The sequence below is a fragment of the Magallana gigas genome, chromosome 6, assembly GCF_963853765.1.
Source record: "Magallana gigas chromosome 6, xbMagGiga1.1, whole genome shotgun sequence".
Lineage (NCBI taxonomy): Eukaryota > Metazoa > Mollusca > Bivalvia > Ostreida > Ostreidae > Magallana > Magallana gigas.
In genome coordinates, this window is record NC_088858.1 from 31,030,177 (window position 1) to 31,055,189 (window position 25,013).

Genomic DNA, 25,013 nt, shown 5'->3' on the forward strand with positions numbered 1-25,013 from the left:
TACAATGTTATCTTTACCTATATCATTCGTCTTTATTTATAAATTTTGCAACTATTTGAAATGAAAAATTAATAAGATTGATAATCGTTTAAGCTTTATATGTTGTTGAAACACCGCGCGATTAAGGTGTTCATTGCACTTTACAACATTAACATTTGTCCCAAACCTTTTATATAAAAAAATCGAATTCACATAAAAATGAAAAAAAATGAGGAAAAAAGAGGGGGAGGGGGGAGGAGCAATAAAAGATACAATTATAACTTATTAGGAGGTTAGAAGGCAGAAAAAGAGGGCACTTCTTTTAAAATTCATTTTTATATGTGTCAGTTGAAAAATTTGTTTCCAAAAGTCACAACAGTCAAAAAGCTGTGTTGTTTCTTGTTTTAATTGTTGCTACAAATAAAACGATCTTAATTGGGTGCACAATAGTCCACCGTAGACTTCATAAGAATAATGCAGATCTGAGAATCACTTCACATTAACATTATCAACGTAATTTATTATTGATAGCTGAAGAACAGGAATCGGCCTCTTTAATAACTAATAATGAACTCATTTACCGCGTAAAGACAGTTCGGTCAGGTTCATTAGGCGGTTAAGGGGGCTCGATGATCACATATGCATTTGAAGACTTTGTTGGTCTCTTTAGGAAGAAGAACTTTACATAAGATTATAGAAAAACATGACTTTAAAACTAAACAAAATCAGGAATACATATTTCCTAAATATAAGGAATATAGGTTTTGACAAACAAACAAACAAAACTACCTGAACGATAGATTTGATGGGTAATTTGTTGATCATCCAACCTCCAAAGAGTATCAAACCACTTCAGTACAATTTCCCTAAGAAGTTATAGGTTTTCAAAACCATAGTCCACCAGCTGAATCGGTCTCATTTTTTGACAAGAAATATTTACGGCTACTAAAACTATATTTCAACACTTAATACAAGTAAAAGACTTTACATACACAAAGTTTATTAGTTTATCTTTATTAGTCATTTCACTACAAAAGATTAATACATGTGATGCGTTTTGGGGGCGAGTAAATCTATCCATTACAATTTTGGGACAAATTTATGACTCTCAGTTTTGTTCTGTAATACATATTGTTACCTCTTACATGTTTTTTTTCTTCAGAGATATGAGAATGCTTAAGAAAGTATGATTTGCTTCTCAATATACATATACTAGTATGTATAAACAAAAACCGGGCGTTACACGGATTCTCCAAGCCATGCTGTACCAAAATGTAGAAAAAATGAATGGGTGTTGTTACATGTATTTGATTATATGTATGTAGTGATATGTACACCATTTTATCACTGTGTTACGACGGGACCATTACAACAACAAAAACAACAACAAAGACAACGATTGGTTAAAATTTATTTGAATAAAATAATGGAATGAATTTGACATCAGATCTATTATTTTTCAACATAAAATATAAATGCGTAATGGAAATCAACGAATACAATGTATACACCTTGTTAAAATTGCATAAAGCTTTCACTTTTAAATAAATATAAACTTTGAAATACATGGAGATGAGTCGCTCTTCTTTGTAAAAACACCCCCATATTTTATTTACTCCAGATCATTGGTTCTCTCAAACAAATGCACTCATTCATAAGCAATATTAACCTATGTCTAATGATAATATCAAGAACAAGAATACAAGAACTTTAAAAGTCTTTTTTTTTTTTAAATGATAACTACAATTCAAGACAAACTTGACTCTTTGTGTGCTTAGATCTTGAGGTTCCCTTAACTTTGCCATCCGAACTCTTCAAGGAACCGATGCGTCTTACAAGTACAATATAGTCCTTCCACGGCTCGAGTCATGTTGATTTTGTTGGAGAAAAAAAAAGAAAGATACCATCACGTATTATTCGACGTAGTGGAAGGTTTTTCCATCATGCTTACGAATTCTGAAAAAGATATTAACCATTTGTATAAATAAATGTACTAGGCGACCCTTTTTGGAGACATTTTTTCTTTGGTTTTATGGCCAAAAACTCTAAGCTGCTTTTGTCTCGGTGTGAATGAAATGTTTTCTAACTCAATTTTGTTGATCTATCAATAATTCATATATATCAAACAATCACATTTTAAGCATTGATAAGTCTAACGACCGAGAAGAAAAAAGATAATTGCAATCATAGGTTCATATTATGTTCAGAATTTACAAAAGATCTGTGTTAACCCTACTATTTTATAGATTTAATTTCTGAATTGTTTAGTATAATGTGAACCATAAAAGAAGTAGATAAAGGTCGTTATTCGACGTTCCTTTACACGATTTTTCGGTATATGTTATGTAAGTGTGTTTAAATTGCTGAATCTTTCCTGGAGGGCATTCACACAGGAAATTTCTTGCCAATAACACAACATGATAGATATATATATATATATATATATATATATATATATATATATATATATATATATATATATATATATATATATATATATGTGTGTGTGTGTGTGTGTGGACGCGAGATACTAGTTTTGTAATACATGTATCACAGAAAGCGCCAGTTGTTCGAACAGAGCTACATGTAGGTGTTACTCTTTGCATCTGACACTTTCATATATACGTGTGACCGATTTGTTACACAAACAGATTTTATCACTTTTCTGAGACGCTTGCAATGAATATGCTTAGATTTAGAAATCAATGCCAGTACACGGCATCATTATAAATTATTTTGATTTTGTGATATTTCATGTACTACCGATAAACAGATATTAGTTACTAAATCATTATTCTATACAGAAACAACAATGCAATTAGTAGAAATATTCAATAATAGTGATGGAAAATGTCTTAGTTTGAAAAAAGCAATACATTTTTACGATTATTTGAACATAGTATTGACGTCACACATACGTCAATTTTATATAATGTTTAATGTATTCGTATGAACGACACGACAAAGGCTCACTCACCCAATAATTTTACTGCGCATATCTCTCTCTCTCTCTCTCTCTCTCTCTCTCTCTCTCTCTCTCTTTCTCTCTTACCCCGGTAGTTGACCTGCCCGTCTCCGTCGGCGTCCGCCTCCTTTATCATCTCGGCGATTTCGTCGTCCGTCAGTTTCTCCCCCAGGTTGTTCATCACCAGGTGGAGCTCCTCCTTGCTGATGTAACCGTTCCCGTCCTTGTCGAACACCTGGAACGCCTCCCTGAGTTCCTCCTCGGGATCCGCGCACTCGGCATGTTTCTTGGCCATCATGTGTAAAAACTCGTCAAAATCTATAGCACCATTTCCTAAAAAAAAAAAAAGGAAATGAAACACGTGCTAAACATTGTAGATTCATAATTTAACACGATGCCGAATGCAAAGGGCGACATAACAGGGATTTCTCTCGTCTGGCATTGTTGCCAGGCTTAGCAATTATTATCTGCCGCATGTTCACTAACAATTTTGCATCATCAATAATAAAATAGCCAAACAATAAACCTATCAAATATGAAAACCAACAGTTGCCATGTTGGGAGTTTTTATATCGTAAGAAATAAAACCATTTTAACAAGACCCTGGACTTCCGATAGGGCGTAACTATCTACATGTATTTTTACATCAAAACAAGTTAAAAATGACGCTGGTTTTTTAGTGAAATATGAATAAATCGCGTAGTTTTAGCTAAAAAGCCAGACAAATCTTTTTGATTTCAAAGAACTATAAATGATTTGCCAGCAATGAAATAGACAGGCCTACGTCACATTGCTGTTTATGCTATTTATACAACTACCTTAAGTCCAAGCTCTTGTTATAATGGTTCTACTCAATGGTGAAGAATATATAACATGGAAAACGCTGGGTTCTTGAATTATTTGCTATCATTCTACTAAGAACACAAAGACAAATGATTCGGTTTTAAACATGCATCGCAATCGATATTAGTTTTGTGAAACATGAATATCTTGTACTGAATCCGTTGCTATAGTAACGACATTATAAAATAAGAAACATTATATATTTAATATTAATATGTTTTAAAAGTTATTTTTGAAAAGGGGTAATGTTAATATTATAATCTACTCACACAAGCATTTTTATGCAACACGAAAGTGCTGTTGCTATAGCAATTTATGTGTTGAAGAAATATACGCATTTTTTTTCGCGAAAACTCCATGGCAAAATGCATTTTTATTCAGTATGTGTGAAAGTTAAGAGCATACTTGATCTTTCTCAACATTTAATATCACCGGATTTTATTGTTCAAGGCGCAACTCCATTATTATTCAATCTTATATATGTAAATATATGTAAGAAATATGTCTGCTGTGAGAAAAAGAGGAGGGGCAGGATCTTGCAAGATCAGATTCAATATTGTTTCATAATAGAATGGTGTTTCATTAAGAAGGTGCTATTTGATTTACAGAAACTACACCGATTTTCCAAATATGCATGTATCAATTCCATGCATATACATGTACGCTCTATTGCATTTTTCTCATTTCTTGCTAGTAAATAATAAGGTATCAAACATGTGAAAAAGATAATAATTTTCTTATCTAAAGTACTTTTTTTTTTTCCAGAGCTGTTTAAGTGGCGTAAATTTTTCAAAAGTATGAGTATGACCAAAGTAAATATTTATTTCTTTTAGATTTTTCACGTCTTTTGATACAATATACTAGTATACAATGTCAATAGAAATCTTAAGAAATGTTTGAAGACCAATGACTTCTTAATAATCGCCATCGATATATTCTTGATTACTTTCTTCATGGGGTGGGGTCGGTAAAGCAACCTTCATGGAATGAAAATCCTGATGGCGTCGCACACCCGCAACAGGTGAAGCAAGGAGACTGCAATGTGCACCTGCTTTCAAAGTAAAGTCGGGGTGTTCTGCATGTGTGTGAGTGTGTGCGAGATGCATTGTGCGTTAGGGGGAGAGAGGGTACGGCGGAGAGAGGTTCCCCGCGTCTTTCTGGGTACAAATTATATATCTGTTTCTGATGTACATTGTAACTTTTATTTCTTTTATACTATTCAAATAAGGAACAATAACCTAATATTCGAAACTTTACATACATGTATTTTGACAAAATTATTCTCATTTAAAGGACATAATTTCGAATTCTTTATTTAAAGGTTATCTTTTTCTCTAATACATGTGCTGTGCATGCACCTGTTTTGCTTTGGGGGGGTTTTGTGGGGGGGGGGGGGGTTGGGGGGGGGGGGGGTTTAGGGGGGGGGGGGGGGTAGATAATAAACTGGCTTACATAATAAAGAAACATTTCATCTATAAAAGGTAAAAATGCATGATTTTAATTAACTTTTACAAATTGAAAAACTTCAAGAAATTTGGAGGAAAAAGTATTTCTTTTAATCTTTGAATGTAAGTGTGTGTTTGCTTCTATTTTATTTCAGTAACACTTATTATTTAAAAATTAAGTGTAAAATCTGTATATATCATTGTTACATAATAAAATAAATTAAGTCTTCCAAACTTCTCACTAATTTCTGTGGGGAAGAAGTAATAAAGTATGAATTGTCTGCCATTGGTTGGTCCTCAAATAAAACTAGTAATTTTTGTAATTTTCCCAATTTGAACAGTTTACGCGTCAATTTTCCCAATTCAACGGACCCTGGACCCAGTTTAAAAACAGTAAGAAAACCCCTGTATGGGGGTTCTAAGACTTGCCTATAGTTTTCTTTTCAAAAACCAGAACACAGTTTAAGTGTTTATGTGATAAAAATCGTCAAGACTAGTAAATATGGAAAGGAATTCCACATATCTCCTGATCGTGATAAGACATTTCCGTGTGTATCATGTAGTTAATAATACATTTAACTAGATACTGGTTTTAAATTGGAAACCGGGCCGACGTTAATATTATAACATCTATCGTAACTTACTCTCATGTGCGTCAATATTTCATTATTTATGAAACAGTACACTACTTTCATACAGATAATACTAGACACCCCGAGTAGTCGACCGTGCAAGTGTCATATCAATTACTAGTATTATCGAATCTCTTCTTTTTCCAGTAACAGTTAGAACAATTGCAGGTTAGGCTTCCCTGTTGTTGTTTTTTTACCCAGCAGCCTTCATGAGAAAATAGACTGTACCTCATTACATAATTATCAATCTTAATTCTTCACAGTTTGAGGTATATATTTACATCTACCAAATATTAGTTCCTCTATTTCTTAGCTCTATAGAAACAGCCATACTGAAATCTGCACGCCCTCTTTATCGATTGGTCGAAATCTACAGCGGCTGAAACTGGCAAGAAATTGACAGGACTGAAATTGACACGTCCTGTTTATCGATTGGTTGAAGCCTACAGCGAAACAGAAAAATCACGGACTGCACGAAATAATAATCATGATGATGCCAGACTCAAATTCTCACAGGAGACGATTTGGATGGGTTTTTTTTAGCTAATGTACTTACATCAACAATAATTTAGTGAATTTTACTAACTTTTCATAATCAATTTATTGACAAGTTAAAAAAAAATGTTAATACAAACAATAAAATGCTTTCTTTGATGATTCATGCGGGTTATGAAGGTAGCGATCATTGCAGAAAAAATTTACATAACCCGCTAACACGATGCAATGTCACTACCTTAATATCCCGAATGAATCACCAAAGAAAGCAAATTATTGTTTAAATTTGTCACACTTCACGGCTTGGGAATACGATGTGTACATGTGGTATCGGATAGCGGTCTATTTTTATGTTTCTGATAGATTTGATCAGAATATGCAATTTAACTTGACGTCTGGAACTTTTGCCATTATTTTTAATCTTCAAAATACAGATATATACAGGAGCTTTATTTTCCTCGTCTTATTTGTTTGTTTTGTATTTTTTTTTAATCATATAGATCTGTATTTTGATTTCTAAAAGAAGATTGTCTAATTTCTGGGCTTTTTTACGCTAAACTCTTTGGCTTTTTTTTCTAGCCATCATATAATAATGAGAGTACTGATCATACAATCATAATGATTTTAGCTGCAGATCTGTAGCACAGAGAGGGGAATTTGAGTTAGCTACATTTGTAGCAAATCTAACAAACCCAAATTTCCCGTAGATCTACAGAGTTGCAAATTAGCAGCTATATATTTCAGAAATACCATATATACCATCTTCGTCGATCTCCTTGATCATATTTTCTAGCTCCTTGACGGTTGGCTCCTGACCCAGCGACCTCATGACCACGCCCAGTTCGCTAGTGGTGATGCTCCCATCCCCGTCCTTGTCGAACAAATCAAACGCCTCTCGGTATTCTGTTCACACATACATGTACATGTAAAAACGTTAAAAAAAATTATAAATAGGATGTTGTTTTAGAAAATAATTATGTTATATGTTGACTCAGTTTCTGTAGAGAGTAAAATTGTCATCCCCAAGTTCCTAGATCCCCCATCCCTAAATGATGCCCCCCCCCCCTATTCCCTTTCTATAAACAGATGCAGAAAAGGCGAGATAATCCTTTTTCCCTCACAATACTCCGTACTTCGACACGCTATTCAGACACAAGATTAAAAGCGAGATAACCATTTTTCTTTCATAGTCTTGCGGTTGGCCAATATCTCCTTTTAACAATTACATGTAAGTAGATTTCATCAGTAATCTTTCTTATCTTTATTCACAAACAACAAATAACTGCGAAGGTGCATGACGCAGGAAATTGTGGTTTTCTGGTCGAAGTATATGTAACTTAAGTTTGCAACATTTAAAAAAATAACCACCTTTCACATAAGAAACTTTATCAAAGTAGATTTTCTTTTTTATTATTATTTAGGCAGTTAATGTCCGCAGGTTTCCGACGCGATAACAATAGCATAATCCAAGCCCCGAGGTCTCCACATCCCGTCAATATCAACAATGTCACTTACCTTCAACTTGCTCCGATGTGAATTTATTCGTCTGCAATATAAAAAGACCATTCACTTAGTCTATATACGTGAATACATGTATATAGTATAAACTGACCTATATTATTTCGGTGGTAAGTATACTATAAAAGGTCAGCTGTAAGTAATTAAGCCATTAACTCGATGCTTTTATATATCCCTAAGGCTGGACCCAAAACAGAAAACATACACAGAGGAGTGTGAAGGAAACGCTTCCCTTTTTTGGTGTAAACTCCGATATTCTCTCAGTACTTTGATTCAAAGAGGATCGCTGTACAAAAAAACCCACACATATATATCCCTTGTTCACTTAATTTTTTTTTATCATAACAACCTGCTTTCGCAAGCTGGATATTCGTTTATGGAAAAAGAAAATTACACTTACCATGACTGTAGCGTAAATGAGCAACAATTTGGGGGTTATTTTTTAGCAGTTCCTGTCCAAAGTTCACTAACTGACAATGTGTGGATACGAGCACATTCGCTTTCACTATACAAGATGCAAAAGGGTGATTGTACCTCGAAAATATTTATCCGAGTAGAGCATGCAGGAAACAACACATTAATTCAGAAACCGGAAATGTACACAATGTTCACGAGTTTCAACTGTGGAGGAAAAATAAAACGTATATTTCACCGAATCAGTTTCTCCAATGCAAACGCATACATGATACAGACTAACATTCCAGATTTCACAAGGGGGTACATTTCACCGATAAAACATTCTATTTCGTCCCTAGAGTCGGCTAGATGTTTGTTTTCATGGGTAATGAACGGCCATAAATCAAGCGTATATATCCGTGGTTGCGGCGATCTGGCAATTATCAATGAATTTCACTGTTATCAGGGAAGGCTTTATGGAGGAAGTATGTTTACAAAATTCCCATATTTGTCAAGCGAGTATTTTAAGGCTTTTTATATTTTGCATGTGTATGCATTTGGGGCTTTAAACGGCGGGGTTTAAAAGGAAACTTAATCGGGAAATTTGCATAAAATTGAAAATAGATAATATGCATTGTTGCAAACGTTCATGTAAGAAGGGGGTTTCTTTATTCAACAATGGTAACATGACTACGCTTTTCTATTTAAATATTTGAACAATGTGAATACAGCACCTTGAGCCTATAACTCTCTTTTAATATGTAAAATTGATATATTTACATTAATTTTATTTGTAAATATTATATTCTCTATAGTTTCATATCAGGCAAATTACGTTGTTTAAGCGGGGTTTTAGTCTGTATGCGTTGCATGTTCTTTATCAAATAACACTATATACCGATTGTTTTAAACGTTCGTTCTTTAACCATATATGTATTTGTCCATATTTAGTAGAATATAAAAAAAAAATTTCTAATAATACATTGATTGATAGAAACTCTCTATTTTATGCGCAGTGAAACGATTTTTCTGACAGAACTTTCTGTATCTGGTTTTTTTTTTTAGGTTCATCTAAATAATCAATGTTTAGGCAAAACTTTGACATTTTTATTAGCTCTATTAGCGTATGAGGTTTTGATAAAGACGCACCTCTATAAAAGAAAAGTCAAGTAAAAGTCCACGTGATTTTAAAAATAACTTACTTTATCCGTTCATTATTTCCCACTTTTATACACGTAAACTGTAAACTTTTAATAGATAAAAAAATTTATATTTTAGTGTCATTACGAGAAGAGTGTAGATCTAATGCAGTGTTGGATAGTTTACCCTACATTCACCAGATCTGTTCATAACTCCATAAACACATTTTCATGTACTCTCAGATGGTTTCTTTAAAAAACACAAACTTTTCAGTTAACTGTGTAACTATATAATCCATTATATAAATAGTGCATGTTTGGGAGGGTAACAGTTGAAATTGACACCCCGAGAAAACCATGGTCAACCGACGCGAAGCAGAGGTTGACAATGGTTTTCGAGGGGTGTCAATTTCAACTGTTATCCTCCCAAACAGGCACTATATATTTTGTTATACTGAATGTCTTAATTTTTAAGAAAATTTCACTTCTTTTATAGAGGAATAACGTGAATTCTACAGCGAACCGTACGCGCATAATTTTCGCGCATGTTACAATTTTTAATGTTACCCGTTGCTAAGTGCGTTGCTAACGCTGAGGGTAATAGAAAGGATTATGAACTGCGTCTTAACCAATCAGATTTCAGTATTTAACATGAAAGTATAACAACACAATATGGTGTCGTAAAAATTGCGTACAACATATGGTTGAAACCATCTTCGCTAGCCAAGAGTGTCCGATCCGCTTTTTCTCATCTATTACCCAGGTATAGTGCAGTAGTAGAGAGCTAGCGAAGATAGGTTGAAATGTAAACTTAAAATTCCCATTAACATGAATGACAAATAAACGTTATAAAATTGTAGAAGAAGTCTAAATTCGTTATTTATTTTTTTTCAAATTCTGAAAATATAGATGTTAAAGTATTTAAATATATGTTAGATGTAAAGTTCTTATAATGAAATCATATACGTTCTCTTTATAAACCTGTAAATGTTGCACATTGTTTCATCTAAAGTGATTACTTGTAACGGTGACTCATACTGATAGCTAGAGATTAAAAGAAAATTACATGTACATGTAATTTATCATTGGACCTTGATATGTAAATGTAATTACATTTTTTGTGTTAATCATGAGGACTAATTTAATTCGGGTAAATGATATAATCTGTTGTGTACATCAATGGGTAATACCTACATATAATTGCTCCATTTAGATACAATGATCCTGTGTTTCAGTTTAAAGTGTTTGTCACTAAACTTAAATTGTCAAGTTAGACATACAATTTCAACTTATTTACGTCCTTCTAAAACTCTTTAATATTTCTATAGCAAAATATTATGTGCGTTTTTATGTTCATACTAAACAGTGATGAACTATTAAAATGTTTATTATCGTATTTCCAAGTTATTTTCAAACTTTCTTATTTTTTTCTCTCTGATTTCGAAAACTCTGATCGAATTCCTTATTTTCCTCACTTGTACCCTTTTTATCAATTTATTTTTTCAAAATTTCAAAATAATACACCCCTTCCTCTGTCCCCCACATGCATAATGTCGCATGATAACAATCGGTCTTCATTTTTAGAAATGACCTTGAGGAGGTCAGTGTAGTGACCTTGATAGTTGATGAGCCCGTCCCAGTCGGCGTCCGCCTCCCAGGTATTCTCCTCCACCTTTTTCGTCCGTCAGCTTCTCCCCCAGGTTCGTCATCAAAAGTCGGAGGTCGCGTACTTGAATGAGTCCTGTGTTGTCCCTGTTTAGCACTTTTAACGCTGATATCATCTCCTCTTTAGAGTCCGTATCTTTCATTTTCTTGCCCATCATTTGAGGAAACTCGTCAAAATCGATTGTTCCGTTTCCTGTTTGAAACGTTATCGTGATAAAAAGCAAGCATTCACTTTAATTTAATACATATTCACTTGATAAAGTGAAATTGTTTCGCATTACTTTCACTTGGTTTTTGAATGCAAGAATAATATGCACTGAACATGAACACACTGAATGTAAAAATTTCGAAGTTAAACTCACGCGAGACACGATTTACCCGTATAACCACCAAAAACTCTTTTTCTAAAAGTATAGTAATTTAAAATTTACCATTTTATAAATAACCGTTTCATTCCAACGAGCACATGTAATAGTAGTAATTTTAACTAAGTTATACGTGATTTTACCGCCAACATCGACTTCCTGTTTCATTTCCTGTAGTTCCGACTCCGTGGGGTTCTGACCCAGTGACCTCATAACGGTCCCCAACTCTTTGGTTTTGATGATCTTGTCCCCATCCTTGTCAAAAAGTCTGAAATCTTCCTTGAATTCTGTAAAACTAAAATGATATTCATCCGTATGCATGCATGTATTGTTGCCTTTTTTTATAAAATGGGAGATCCAAATATTTATTCATGAATACCTAAGATTTGCTCCTTTGATAATTCTGAAACCAAATCCTACAAAAGGTGAATTCATTATAACTATAAACTTACTTATATTATCATAAATCATAACGATTTTCTTATATATAAAGGGTTAATAGTGATCATGATGCAATTATGCCTGACGACTTGAAAATGATAATGATGAGAATGTGACTTTTCCCCATTAATTTACAGAAATATTTTATGAATAATAGGATGTAAATTTTTCTTTTGGTAGGTATGACATAACAAGCTATGGCTGCATAACAATTTTTAAAATATTTTAAAAACTGATATAGGTGGAGTTTCCTTTTCTGTGCTGTAAATAAATTTTTGAACAGGCTCTGTTGTTACCCTTTTATGGAAATAATCGGTAAGTGATCAATACATCCTCAATTGACATTATTTTTAGTGACCAAGGAACTTTATAATAGATTTCGGTCCACTTCTTTCTTATATTTCTGGAATCACACACAACAGGAACCTATTGGCAACATCAGCTGCAACTTGTTATGGCAGAATATTTTCAAGATAATCAATCAAAGTTCCGAAGAACTGACGGGAGTTGATTTTATCGATGTTTATTTATTTTAAAATCAATGATATGTTATTTTCAAGTACAGGTAGTTTCTAATCTGTATTTGAATTACGCACATTTTTATAATATGAATTTTCGGCCTTTTTCGACACAAGAATGTTGATAAAACCCCATATGAATCATGTTAAGTAATATTTAAAGATAGAATAAATTCAATCAAACTATGTATCAGTGATAGAAATATTTCTGGAAAATTTATGGATCCAAGCAATATTGAACTCTCGTCTCGTTCATCCAAAGGCTCGGCTATCGCCGTTAATCCCCGACAAGCAAGAGAGACTCTCTGCTTGTCGGAGATTTACGGAGACAGCCGAACGTCGAGTTGAACGAGACTATGTTGAACTCTGGCGTAAGAATACATACAACTACAAAAAATATCTAAATTGTTCGTACCATTTAAAATTTGACTATTTTCCAGGTATTTATAAATATGTTTCCTTGAAAAACAATGCTTTAGCATATACATTATTTCGAATTTATCAATTATTCTCAAGAACTAATTCTTGTCAGCGGCGATGATTTGTGCTTTGGTCCAAACACTGTTTCACTTTCGGTTTGTCAGAGTAACTGCATAGGAGAGTTGATTAAAATCAACTCCCAAAAATTAAAGCTATTCACTAACAAGAATGTATACCAGTCCTGTCAGTAGAATATAATTATGCATATACTTAAATAAAAAATGCTTTATTGATGATTCATGCGGGACATGAAGGTGGCGACACTGCAGAAAAAATTCACATAACCCGCTAACACGGGTTATGTAATTTTTTCTGCAATGATCGCTTCCTTCATAAAGTACCCGCATGAATCTTCATTGAAAGCATTTTATTGTTTATATTTACATTTTTCTTTTAACAAATTGATATAATGATTGTAAAAATTAAGTTAAAATTACTAAATGTACATCAGCCAAATCGTCTCCTTTAGGAATTGAGTCTGATATCATCATGATTACATGTACTTCGTGCAGTCTGTGATTTTTTTTAGGTAACTGTAAGTTCGACCAATCAATAAACGGGGCTATGAATAAATTAAAGTTTCCGTTAAAGTAGAGAGAATCGGGCCTACTCAGTAGATGTAAATATAAATAGTTTTTGTGTGTAGTAGGTTAGGAATTTATAATGAGCAAAAACATAAGTGTCGGATAAAATCTAATTCTTCGCATATTGAGGTACAGATAAACTGCTTTTAGAACCATTTTAACAAGGCCTTAGACTTTCAGTGGGACGAAGCTATTTTTTTTCCGTCAAAATAAGTTAAATATGGCGCTGGTTTCAAGTGAAATATACACAGATTGCGTAGTCTAAGCTCAAAAGCCAGACAAATTTTGTTAATTTCAAAGAGTCATGGCTAAGTGGCCTACAATGAAACAGACAGGCCTACGTCACATTGTTGTTTGACACCAACTACCCAAAGTCCAGGCTGGTTCTATTTCATTTTTATATGCTGCAAGAGGGGTACCAAGATCGCTTTTGCATATGTATCATATACATCGCTGGCTTAAAGATAAACACTTAAAACACCGTTTGACACCATGATACCCAAGAAAGCTTGGACCCGTAGACCTACTTTAATCACCAATAAAGTCAAATATACGTAAAAAAAAAAAAAAAAAAAAAAATCGGCGGGCAAACTCAAATATATCCCAGCATTATTTGATATTACATTTAATTTTTTACAAACACGAGTCAAATGAACCTTATTTTTAGTGAGGCATATCATATTTTTTCTGGGGTTTTTTTTTGGGGGGGGGGGGGGTATTTTTCTTTTTTTTTCTTTTTTTGTGTGTTTTGTTTACAAACTAACAAGTACTTGCAGGCAAAAACAGAAAAGAAGTCTCTGTTTACTGGGTATAACGCTTTTTTTAGTTTGGGGAAAATCTTGTTAGGAATTGTATCGACAACATTTTACTGGGCCTGAGGTATCCAATCTCTTACTGGCAGGTAAACAGGGACCAATACCACCGATTTGTCAACCATTAACCAAAAGGAGCTACCAAATCGTCCAAATTACTTTAGGATATCTGACTTTATCTGTCCTGCCTACAAATATTAACTTACAAAACACAAACATGAATAATTCTGGTATTATAAGCAAAATTTATTAAACACTACACGTCAAATTAGTGCACAGTGCACCTCGTGCAGTCTTGGATTATTTACCTTACATGCACCAGCTACCTTCATAACTCCATAAATACAATTACATGTATTCTCAAATGATTTTTTAACAATGCGGTGTTATACACAACCTTTTAATTTAACTTTGTAACTGTATATTAATCAATTACATTTGCGCAAGCATTACAGAATTTTTCGATGCATCAAAATTGCGTATAGATGATTGAAATGTAAACTTGTAGTTCACATTGTAGATGAATGACAAATAAATGCTATCAAATTGTAGAGATGTCTAAATCCGCCAATTTATCATCTTTTACCGGTCATCATCGCCACAAATTCTGCAAAAAAGATATGTTAAAATACGTACGTTAAAATTGCTAAAAGGAAATCTTAGTAAGACGTTTTAGATCTCTTTATAAACATGTAAATAATACACATTGTTTTATTTAAACAAATTATTTTTAACGGCGAATCATTGCTACGTGCGTAGACATTAGACAAAAAATATTTATTACTGGACCTTGATAACTCCATGGGAAACATTTTTTGATAATATCATTATCTGTCCCTTTTCAAAATGAACTATATGATTCTGTTAAATGAAATAATTTATATCTAATAACACTCAGCCCTTATTTTTAGAAATGACATTGAGGAGGTCAGTGTAGTGACCTTGATAGTTGATGAGGCCGTCCCCGTCCATGTCCGCCTCCCTGATCATCTCTTCCACCTCCTCGTCCGTCAGCTTCTCCCCCAGGTTCGTCATCACGTTCCTCAGGTTGGGTCCGTTAATGTAGCCTGTGTTGTCCCTGTCGAACACTTTGAACGCTGACTTCAGCTCTTCTTCGGAGTCCGTGTCTTTCATCTTCTTGGCCATCATTTGAAGAAACTCGTCAAAATCGATTGTTCCGTTTCCTTTTTAAAACGTAAAATATACACATACAATACAAATGTATGCAAGGAATGACAAGATTGATTGGTTAGATAAAATATTGTATATAGTAATTCCACTTATGCCTTTTCTATATAATAATATCTGTAAATTCAGTGCACATATATAACGGGGTTTTTTTTAAAAAGTTTTTTGGGGGTTTGGGGTGGGGTTTTTTTTTTGGTCTATTCTTAGGCATTATTAAGGAAAGTATGTAGCCACTTGTATATCTTGTAAATTTATCGTGATAAAAAGCAAACATTCACTTAGACAATACTCATTTGAGTTCACCTAGAGTGAATATAAGTAAAATTGCTTCGCATGAATTCCACGTGATTCTGAATGCTAGAAAAATACGCACTATACAAGACTTCACGAAAATCTTTTCATGTGAGTGCTCTTTACACGTAAAAATTGCCTTAAAATTTCCACGAAAATTCATGCGACACAATATACCGGTATAACTGCAAAAAAGATTCTTTGCTAAAAAGCATGGTGATTAATTAAAAACTTTACCATTTCCTAAATATCAGTTTCATTCCAACAAGTAAGAGATTTTTACCGTCAACATCGACTTCCTGTACCATTTCCTGTAGTTCCGACTCCGTGGGGTTCTGACCCAGTGACCTCATAACGGTCCCCAACTCTTTGGTTGTGATGGTTTCGTCTCCATCTTTGTCAAATAGGCTGAAAGCTTCTTTGAATTCTTAAAATATATTTTAAAATGGTATTTATTCGGATGCATGCGTATTTTGTTGCTTTATAAACTGGGAAAACCAAATATTTATTCGTGTTTACCTAAAATTTGCTCCTCTGATAATTCTGCAACCAAATCCTACAAAAAGGTGAGGACATGGTCATTGTGATTTCAACCTTACTACATGTACATATCCTGAAGTATTACGATATTCTCATTCATACGGGTAAAAAAAATATATAATTATTGCATCATGTCTGTCGATTTGAAACAAAAACCAAAACCTTTCCTCTTATTTTAGTGTTTAACAAATTACAGGACTATTTAATATAAATAATATTAAAATTTAGATTTTGCATTTGGTAAGTAGGACACAACGTGCAATGGATCCATAACATTTTTTAAATTTATTTTTTTTAAAGTAAGTTGGTGGAGTTTCGTTTTCTGAGGTGTCATTAATATTATGGAACAGGCTCTACTGTGGCCCTTTTATGAAAAAGAAAATCTATGTCAATAACAATTAGCAAATGATCTAGCATTCCTCGGTTGACATCAGTTTTTGGTGACAAACATAGTTTTCCGCCTACTTCTTTCATATACTGCTGGAAAAACACATAGCAGAAACAAACTGATAACATCAACTGCAACTTTTAGTGAAATGGCAGATTTTTTTCCCAAAATGATTTAAAACATGTATTTACAAAGGAGAAAATAAGCATGTATGCAGCTGACTTTAAACGGGAATAGCCCTTTTATCACGGGACATTCGAATGTAAAATTTTGGGATATCGAATTTCAAGTCTCTACAATTTAAAAGAAACTTTGATTTTGACTTCATGGACACTTTTAAAAGCATTTATTAGAAGCAAAGAAATGTGTCGGTTAAAATCTGATTCTCTGCATATTGGGGTACAAATAAAATTCTGTGATAAATTTTCATATGCTGCCAGTGAGGTAACAAGATCGTTTTTGCATATGTCGCATTGCTTCGTGTTATATTGCCTTCGAAGTCTTATTAAAAACACACCTTCTATCACTATGATATAAGAAGGATAGGCAGACGACTAAAAACTCCAATAAAGTCTTATATCAAATTCTGGAAAATTAGCATTGTTTGATAATACACTAAAAATTTTACCAACACGAGTCAAATGAACCTGTTTTCAGTTAGGTTTTCAGCATTTTTCGAGTTTGTTTTTTTAGTTTTGTTTATAAATCAGCAAGTACTTACAGCCATAATGGTTTAATCCAAATCAGTAAAGAAATCTCATGTGCAGATCTTGAGACGAAACCTATTGTTCAAATCCTCTAGCGACACTTAATCTAATTCTTGACTTATCATTAGCTATAGACGCCTGATCCGATCATCCGTTTAAAATACAACTATTAGTTGGTGGCTCAATTACTTCGGCCATGCATTTAAATCAAAAACCATCAGCCCCCATGGATCATCCAAGACTTTAGTAAATCGTTCACTTCAGAGATTAAAAAAAAATTATAACAGATCGATACCCAGAAATCGAAAAAGTTTTGGCGACCAGGGCCGGGAGCGTTGGGGTAGTTTAGTTTTGCTGTTTACTGGGTATAATGATTTTTTTAGTTCGTGGGTAAAACCATTTAAGAATCATAATTGTCCATTTTATCGGCAATATTTTACTAGGGCTGAGGTTTCCGATCTCCTACTGGCTGAGTAAACAAGGACTCAGGTTAATACGACAGATTTGTCAATCAAGGACCAAAAGGGGCTACCATACGTCTTTTTTATGTGAGAAAAGAGGGTATATTAATGGTTATATGATACGGCCTTCATTCCCGGGATTAGGGGACAGTTACTAGTAGTAAGAAATGTGGGTTATCTGTACGAATATAGAATTTGGTTCTCCTGGCTCTACCCTGTCTTTGTTTGACATGATAGTGGTCGATGTTTGATAAAGAATGGTGTAAAGTGGGGTCTACATGATGCGTGCGTTCTTTGGCACTTCTCAATTTTTGAATTTATTTTCTCGAAACTTGTGTGAAGGTTTTACTTTCAAGGCCAGTAGGCTATCAGAACATTGCCCTTTTTTAACAGATATTGCACGTCTTGATAATTTTCATATCCATCTAACATTTCTCGAGTGCGGATAAAGAGAATATTTTCCTTTAGTATCATAGGAAACAATATTAAATTACGACCTTTCTATAGAGTTGATTACATTTTGTCCATTGGTAAGTTACTTAGCTGGTGACCAAAAATATTCTTCTTTTACCAGGAAAAAGAGAAGTAGGAAAACTCCCCGTAATTATGTATTTCATCATTCTCCTCTTTTACCCTTATTTTTTGGCTATTTTGATGATTAATGTAAGATTCTGTTATCAATTTTTTTTTTTAAATAGGGTGTCTATAATGTACAGAAAACGTGACGTATTTCCGCTTGAAAACCGACATTGTCGCAAGCTTTTCAATAAAGTAATTTCGTCCGAAGCTATCTAAATGTAAATATTAGATTGATGCGCTGTCTGCATCTTCTTTTAAGAACAAAGTAAGACATCAGAGATGAATTATACACAGAATGGACGGAATCATTTATTCACATACAAGTTTCATTCACATAACAATAATAACTCTCATTTTCACAAGTTCTCGTTCGAATTCATACAAAAAGGATTCTCTATTGCAATGTTTTGCTACAAGCGCATCGATGATCCAGATTCAAGGATTGGCGTCATTCATCATGGCTACGAATTCTACAAAAAGAAGAAGATTTTTTACTTGTCTAGACTTTGTATTTTGACAAGAAAATTAATTTTCATATCACAGACAAAAAATTAAAACATTGGAGATAATGTTACATGAGAAAATATATACTTTTTTAAATATTATCAGTATGACGTAAAAATGTGTTAACTTAGACTTGCATTATTAAAATCTACATGAAAATAATATCAAATATGTCAGAAATAGAGACTAAACAATACAATACATATTAAACAAAATTGAGGAGATATATTTGATATTCCATTATCTTTAATATATAGAATATTATATTTTTGACAGTACTTCAATTTGTGCAACAGGGAAAAATTAAGATGCTATCGTAGATGACCTTGCCTATGCTCGTACATGTACATGTATGCCCTAGAAAACTTTAAAACCTTTTTTTAAGAATAAGGAAAACTTAAACGCCAAGTTCGTATTGAACACCACGTTCTTGTCGATTTTGATTGACACTTGACATTTCATCAAGTATCTCCGTATATATTGAATATATTCTCGAGCTTAAGTGTTATTATTTTGTTTACAAGCAGATCGTGTTAGCTAAAGCAAATTAACAGTACTTATCTATTACAGAGGAGAGACAGTTATAAACTGAATAGCTAAGATCGACTTATCTCGTGAACAATTACTTCCGATTTTTTTTCCAATTTAGGGATATTTTTTAACGCTAGTACCACGCACTTTTTTACGATAGAGCTGGGGATTTTTCCACGAATTTTACAAACCACGCAGTGTCACAGTGGCTTATCGGTCCTTATATGGGCAAATCCCGATTTTAATCAATGAAATGATTAATTACTTTCCAATAATTGCCTATTGGATTACGGAACATCGATTTCCATAGTAACGGCTTGGTCACGTTGCCATGGGTACAATATTTATCTGTTTGTTTTATCGTATACATTTGGAAGAGACTATCTCATAAATGACAAGAGCTGGGGAGAGGGGGTCACCACAATGTTCTATATATACAATGTCCGTACAAGTATGATATCTGATCTCACGATCCAAAGACGTTATATTCTAACGGAGCGCTGACACCATGGTAACATTAATATTTCAAGGTCGCTTGTTGTACAAAATAGCAGTTACAGTAGCAAAAAAAAAATAGCGAATACGAAAACTTCAAATCGTCAATCGTCAAACACAATTTAAAACTGTTTCTTGAATGTAGTCACGATAATTGATTAACAATATTTTAGCAAAACACACTCAATAAGGAAACTTATTCTCTTGAAGTTTTATATCTAGCTAGAATGAAAATACTGCTCTCTTGAGCTTTTTTTCCTCCCTCAATTGTTACGTAGGAATTTAAAGGGCTGAAAATGGTGTCAAAGCTTTATTGAAGAGATTATAAATTCCTCCATACGATAATAGGTGTTGATATGATACCACATGCATAAAACCCATTTACTCATCACAAAGTCTGGCTTCAAGGGTTAACGCTACGATGAATAGCAACGAACGGTTTTTAAACGTGAAATCTTTTATCAATTCTTTTCTATGGCGATTCACCTCCACATTATGCATGCATTTACATACATGTCAAGCTCATTTTTTTTATGAATTACATACACACACCCGTAGAGGTTTTATCATACCCGGATTGCACTGTGTTAAATGATGTATACCGGATAGGTTTACAAATGAAATGAGGTTCAACATTTATTGACAAGAAATTTTTCCAGATTGAGTCAACAGTCGTCCCGAATACTCAAATCAAACAAAGTCAAAGATTTTCATTTAGTCAATTTCTTTTTGCATGTACTAGTTATATGGTACATCTATCTAAGGGATTTAATTTTTTTTCTTAACATCAGTTTCAAAATGGACTTTAAGGGTGAAAAACCTGATGGTAAAACTATTATTGGATGCTTGTCACCAGTTCTGTGTTTTTAAGTCAGAATAAAATTCGTATCAATATGTAATACATCCTCCAAGTGATTCATAGTCTATGGAGAAACAGTCATGAAATCATTGATGATATTGAAAATGTGTTAATGTGTAAAAGACGGAACCATAAAACCAGAGAAAGTAATCAGCGACTTGCCTTCGAAGTCGATTTCTCCGTCGCCGTCCAGATCGGCCTTGTCAATCATCGCATCGATCTCCTCCTCTGTGTAGTCGTTAGACATCATAGACATCATCATCTCTTTGAGTTCCGATCGATCAATGGATCCGCTCCCGTCCGCGTCTATCTCCTTGAAGGCATCGCGCAGCTGTTCTATGGGGTCAGTTGACCGCATTTTGTGGGTCATGATTTGTAAGAAGGCTTCTAAGTCTAATCTACTGCTACCTGCAAAATGAAAACATCAAATATATTTAAAATGAATACCTAATTATAGATGGTAATTAAAAATTACATATAATTTAATGCGAATACTTTGCTAATTTAAGATATAGAATATTTCATTTTTTGCACAAGATATTTCTCTCTCTCTCTCTCTCTCTCTCTCTCTCTCTCTCTCTCTCTCTCTCTCTCATACATCCTAAAAATTCACACAATGATTTATATTCTTTCAGAAAATATTTTGTTGCATTGTTTGTTATGTTTGATAATGTAAAAAATCGTATATATATGAACATGTTCAATGACATGTAACTACAATAGTTACAATATAGCCTTGCTACCTTTGCACATCGTCTCAATGATATCTTTAATCTCGTCCTCTGGCATGGGCTGCTCCACTAGTTCTAATAATTCTTTCAGAATATCTTGATGAATAAAGCCCCGCCCCTTTGCGTACATTTCAAAGGCCTCGGAGAAATCTAAAACATGCAATGCATTAAGTATAATTTGATAAAATTCAATTACGCAGAATCCGAAAACAGCATGGCCATTTTTTAATATTTATTTGCCCGTGATAACACTACGTATCGATTTTGTACTATATAACCCATAATACGAATGACGCCAAATTGAGGCGCCAGCGGGGTTTTCTTATTTAAATATTTAGTCGTACGATCATGGCTTAAAATTATATAAATATAAGTAATAAGGAATCATTCTTTGAATATTATGAGGTGATAATTTCGGTCGGGGCGTGATCCAATCTATCATAAAGCCCTTCGGGCTTTATTGGATTTGATCACGCCCTGACCAAAATTATTTTTTATTTATTTATTTCAACTTTGAGCAATAAGCTCATCAGCATTAAACATAATTACATTTATAAACATATGCGTGGCACGCAAAATGCGAAGCCAGTAGGCTTCAGAGTCTCTAGTCTCATAATACTCAAAGAACGATTCCTTTATTCCTTTTTTACATACCTGCAGCCATATCATCTTTTAACTGGTACGTCTGCAAAGGAAATTGTAAATGATGAAGGAAAAAACACAGAAGACAGATATTATCGAACAACCAAAACAGGGGTTTAATTTACATGGTTACAAACACAATTACATATTTTTTTTAATTCAGACAGACATTTGGAATTAATAGATTTTTTTTAATGTATGTTTTAACGGTGAATGTTACAACAGATTTACATTTAACAATGGGACAACTTGTCACAACCAAAACAACCATGATGTAATATGATGCTGGTATTATATACTATTGCTTGCATGGTGAATCTTGGTAGTTCAAACAGTTTGAGGGTGGTTACAAAACAAGCAATAATGATAGTTTTTTATGTGGCATTAGGCTCAGGTTATGTGTTAAAAGCCGAATATGTCAATAAAAAACGGTATTTTTGAATTAAATTTTTATGGTTAAAAAAGAAAATTGAAAGAAATTCTGCCTATTATTTCTTTTTATTGCCATCTAACAATTAAATATCTTCAAACCAAATATTTTATGCGGTAAAGAAAAATACCATCATGCAATAAAAGTTGTCTCCCGGTAATGATATAGGATAGATCTTTGATAAAGTGAACACATTATTTTGGGTTGCCATTAACTAAAAAAATAAAATAATGCATCACGAAGCACCATGCTCTGTTGAGATTGCCTTTAATGATGATGACATTTTTTTTTTTAAACTTAATATTATGTACAATTAGCGGTTTGACAATTTCAAGTCAGAAATGTTGAGTACATGTATGTGGACAATTGATTAATTGTTACGTGTAAATATCTATATATAACAAAAATAAACATCGACATAAAAAAGGATAACAAACAAATTGTTAGTAGTGCAAAGTTAACAAAAACATAAACAATCGTGCTCAAAATGTTTCGGCTTTAAATGTGGAAAAAAAATTAAATGACGGTGGCTATTAAAAAACACAACAATAAAAAAACAAGGGAAATAGGTTCAACAGATCAATTTGTTCTCATGTTGCACAGTGAATATGAAGCAAAAGTTCATATCATTCTAATGGCGATATATATTATTCATTTTTATATCGACCAAAAACGGCTTTTACATATGAATGCAGTAACACTGAAGAGCAGACGATTCAAATACAGCCGATGGTTCCAATAATGTATCGTTTTTAATACTTTCAATTTGCCTACGTCCAATATTTGCTTAAAGTATAAACCCGTCATACAATGTCGTGCATACTGCCAAACCAATTTGCATGGCAGACTTTGCCGGGAAAACACATTGTTGAATTTTATTTATTAATATTGATTTAACTCAAGATATATATTTTTTATAAACACAAGATTTTGAATACTGAATACACATACGGTTCCCTGAAAAGAAAGAAACTATGTAGTGTAAAAGGGGAAGAGACAAAGGATACAAAAAAAATTCATGTATATTTATAAGGAAAGCTACAAAATAAAAAGAATTCAAAAAATATAAAATTGGTGCTTTGAAATTCTTGTACCTGTTCCCCAAATGGATTCGTATTCTAGAGTAAAAACACAATATTTGGTTAAATGAACATTGATTTTTTTCTTTACAAGACAACATTGTAGCAATGTTTCGATGTTTGTGAATCGGATTTAAACACACTGAGAAAATAAACATTGATCTATACTTACCGAAGAGGACATGATTTCGTCAAACAAAAAGATTGTTGTCTAGTATATTTCTACCATCTATAACCAGTCACTGTCAAAAGAATGTTGAGTAACTATGAAATAAAATGGAAATGTAGAAAAAAAATGGAAGATGAATCCACCTTTGAAAGAATCAAAACAGATCGATGCCTCGGTTGAATGACTTCGGTTCAAGCTTATACGCGATCGGTGGATTATTGGGTATTTTTATCTTTACCAATCGAGTAAAGGGCTTACAATGCTCTCGATACGAGTCGTTGGTAGTTATCGATATTAGCTTATTAAAATGCCTTTTAAGATGACAGATATAATTCCATTCAACGGGTGTGTAGTGTGGAATGGATTTAGTAAGTAAAACAAAATCTGACTTACGTATATGAATATGTCCTATTTTCCTACATCCAACATGGTAGGGAAGTCGCGAATATCAACATAGATTTCCGTTTCTATGTATGTTTCCAAACAAAACCCAAATCATTTGTCAGGTATATACAGAGCGAAGGGGATCCGAAATCACTGGACTTTAAATTTTATTCGGCCATTCACAGACAGTATTTATAGCGTGGACGACTTTTAAATTTATTATTGTTAAAAATAAAAATTGGACGTAATTTCTTTTATAAGGAGATGGAATAACAGAATAGAAAACCCTCCGTTGGTATAGCAAGTTAATATACGCTTTATACACGCATAGTTTCACCTGAAGAATCATTCTCTCTCTTTTTTTTAATTGATTTGTTGGGCATGCAGAGCTACGGAAGAAAATCAATCTATAGTGAAGTCAATATTTTTTCAGTCTAGCTATGAGTGAAAAAAGGTGAACGGTTCTAGATTTTTTTCAGTGGACATGGTAGTAAAAAATTAACTAAAGGTGAACTCATTTTAAAACAAAGTTATTATTGCTTCTATCATGACCATAAGTTTTCCTTTTCAAATTCATCTGCCAAAATTGAATTCGAAGTAAAATGAGACAAGTGTTTTAAAACACTGATGGCTCCTACTGCTACTTTCAAAACTTGACCGCAAAAAAAGATCCGATAATAACTAATTCGAACACATGAGTATCGGGTTACACAACATATTTAGAATACTTTGACCTAAAATCTCCGCTATAGAAATAC

General features: G+C 33.3%; 4 protein-coding genes and 1 long non-coding RNA gene across 8 annotated transcripts; 1 reads left to right on the forward strand and 4 right to left on the reverse strand.

The window, feature by feature from the left end:
- Positions 1-1,377: 1,377 nt before the first annotated feature.
- On the reverse strand, positions 1,378-8,704 carry LOC105328005 (calmodulin). Of its 2 annotated transcripts, none has more exons than XM_011428722.4 (5): positions 8,278-8,704; positions 7,875-7,905; positions 7,119-7,262; positions 3,032-3,277; positions 1,378-1,935 (listed from the first exon to the last, which is right to left on the reverse strand). In XM_011428722.4, the coding sequence occupies exons 1-5, from the start codon at positions 8,278-8,280 to the stop codon at positions 1,886-1,888; spliced, it is 474 nt and encodes a 157-aa protein (XP_011427024.1). In that variant the 5' UTR covers positions 8,281-8,704; the 3' UTR covers positions 1,378-1,885. The 2 variants fall into 2 exon arrangements, with proteins under 2 accessions (XP_011427024.1, XP_065943372.1); XM_066087300.1 differs by lacking the exon at positions 8,278-8,704 and adding an exon at positions 8,083-8,167.
- On the forward strand, positions 8,663-15,324 carry LOC136276171 (uncharacterized). Its single transcript, XR_010714588.1, has 3 exons — positions 8,663-8,758; positions 10,997-11,012; positions 15,205-15,324. It is a non-coding gene; the product is annotated as an uncharacterized lncRNA (long non-coding RNA).
- LOC117680526 (uncharacterized) lies at positions 10,901-11,736 on the reverse strand. Its single transcript, XM_034467821.2, is given in 3 exon segments — positions 10,901-11,087; positions 11,089-11,270; positions 11,586-11,736. Coding segments are annotated over 3 exon segments (417 nt in total). The 5' UTR covers positions 11,656-11,736; the 3' UTR covers positions 10,901-10,922.
- Positions 14,502-17,703, reverse strand: LOC105328004 (calmodulin). The gene is made up of 5 exons (XM_034467809.2): positions 17,406-17,703; positions 16,276-16,312; positions 16,040-16,183; positions 15,219-15,461; positions 14,502-14,884 (listed from the first exon to the last, which is right to left on the reverse strand). Exons 1-5 carry the CDS (start codon positions 17,409-17,411, stop codon positions 14,853-14,855), a joined length of 462 nt encoding a protein of 153 aa, XP_034323700.1. The 5' UTR covers positions 17,412-17,703; the 3' UTR covers positions 14,502-14,852.
- Positions 17,704-18,711: 1,008 nt separating this feature from the next.
- LOC105328003 (uncharacterized) lies at positions 18,712-24,418 on the reverse strand. Of its 3 annotated transcripts, XM_011428716.4 has the most exons (7): positions 24,265-24,418; positions 23,875-23,944; positions 23,718-23,741; positions 22,206-22,236; positions 21,564-21,701; positions 20,983-21,228; positions 18,712-18,901 (listed from the first exon to the last, which is right to left on the reverse strand). In XM_011428716.4, exons 2-7 carry the CDS (start codon positions 23,884-23,886, stop codon positions 18,867-18,869), a joined length of 486 nt encoding a protein of 161 aa, XP_011427018.1. In that variant the 5' UTR covers positions 23,887-23,944; positions 24,265-24,418; the 3' UTR covers positions 18,712-18,866. The 3 variants fall into 3 exon arrangements, with proteins under 3 accessions (XP_011427018.1, XP_011427022.1, XP_034323698.1); XM_011428720.4 differs by lacking the exon at positions 23,718-23,741 and having other exon boundaries at positions 24,265-24,417; XM_034467807.2 differs by lacking the exons at positions 23,718-23,741; positions 24,265-24,418 and having other exon boundaries at positions 23,875-24,075.
- Between the last annotated feature and the right edge of the window lie 595 nt (positions 24,419-25,013).

Bases quoted from the DNA above. Each gene is read 5' to 3' on its own strand.
- LOC105328005 (XM_011428722.4), bottom strand. The intron at 7,263-7,874 runs GTAAGTGACATT...ATGTGTGAACAG, and splicing joins CACATCGGAGCAAGTTGAAG to AATACCGAGAGGCGTTTGAT. The intron at 3,278-7,118 runs GTATATATGGTA...TTTTTTTTTTAG, and splicing joins CAAGGAGATCGACGAAGATG to GAAATGGTGCTATAGATTTT.
- LOC105328004 (XM_034467809.2), bottom strand. The intron at 16,184-16,275 runs GTAAACACGAAT...ATATATTTTAAG, and splicing joins ATCAGAGGAGCAAATTTTAG to AATTCAAAGAAGCTTTCAGC. The intron at 14,885-15,218 runs GTCACTACACTG...TCTTTTTTGCAG, and splicing joins CGGCCTCATCAACTATCAAG to AATTTGTGGCGATGATGACC.
- LOC105328003 (XM_011428716.4), bottom strand. The intron at 22,237-23,717 runs GTACAAGAATTT...TTTCCTTTGCAG, and splicing joins CGAATCCATTTGGGGAACAG to ACGTACCAGTTAAAAGATGA. The intron at 21,702-22,205 runs GTATGTAAAAAA...TGCATGTTTTAG, and splicing joins AAAAGATGATATGGCTGCAG to ATTTCTCCGAGGCCTTTGAA.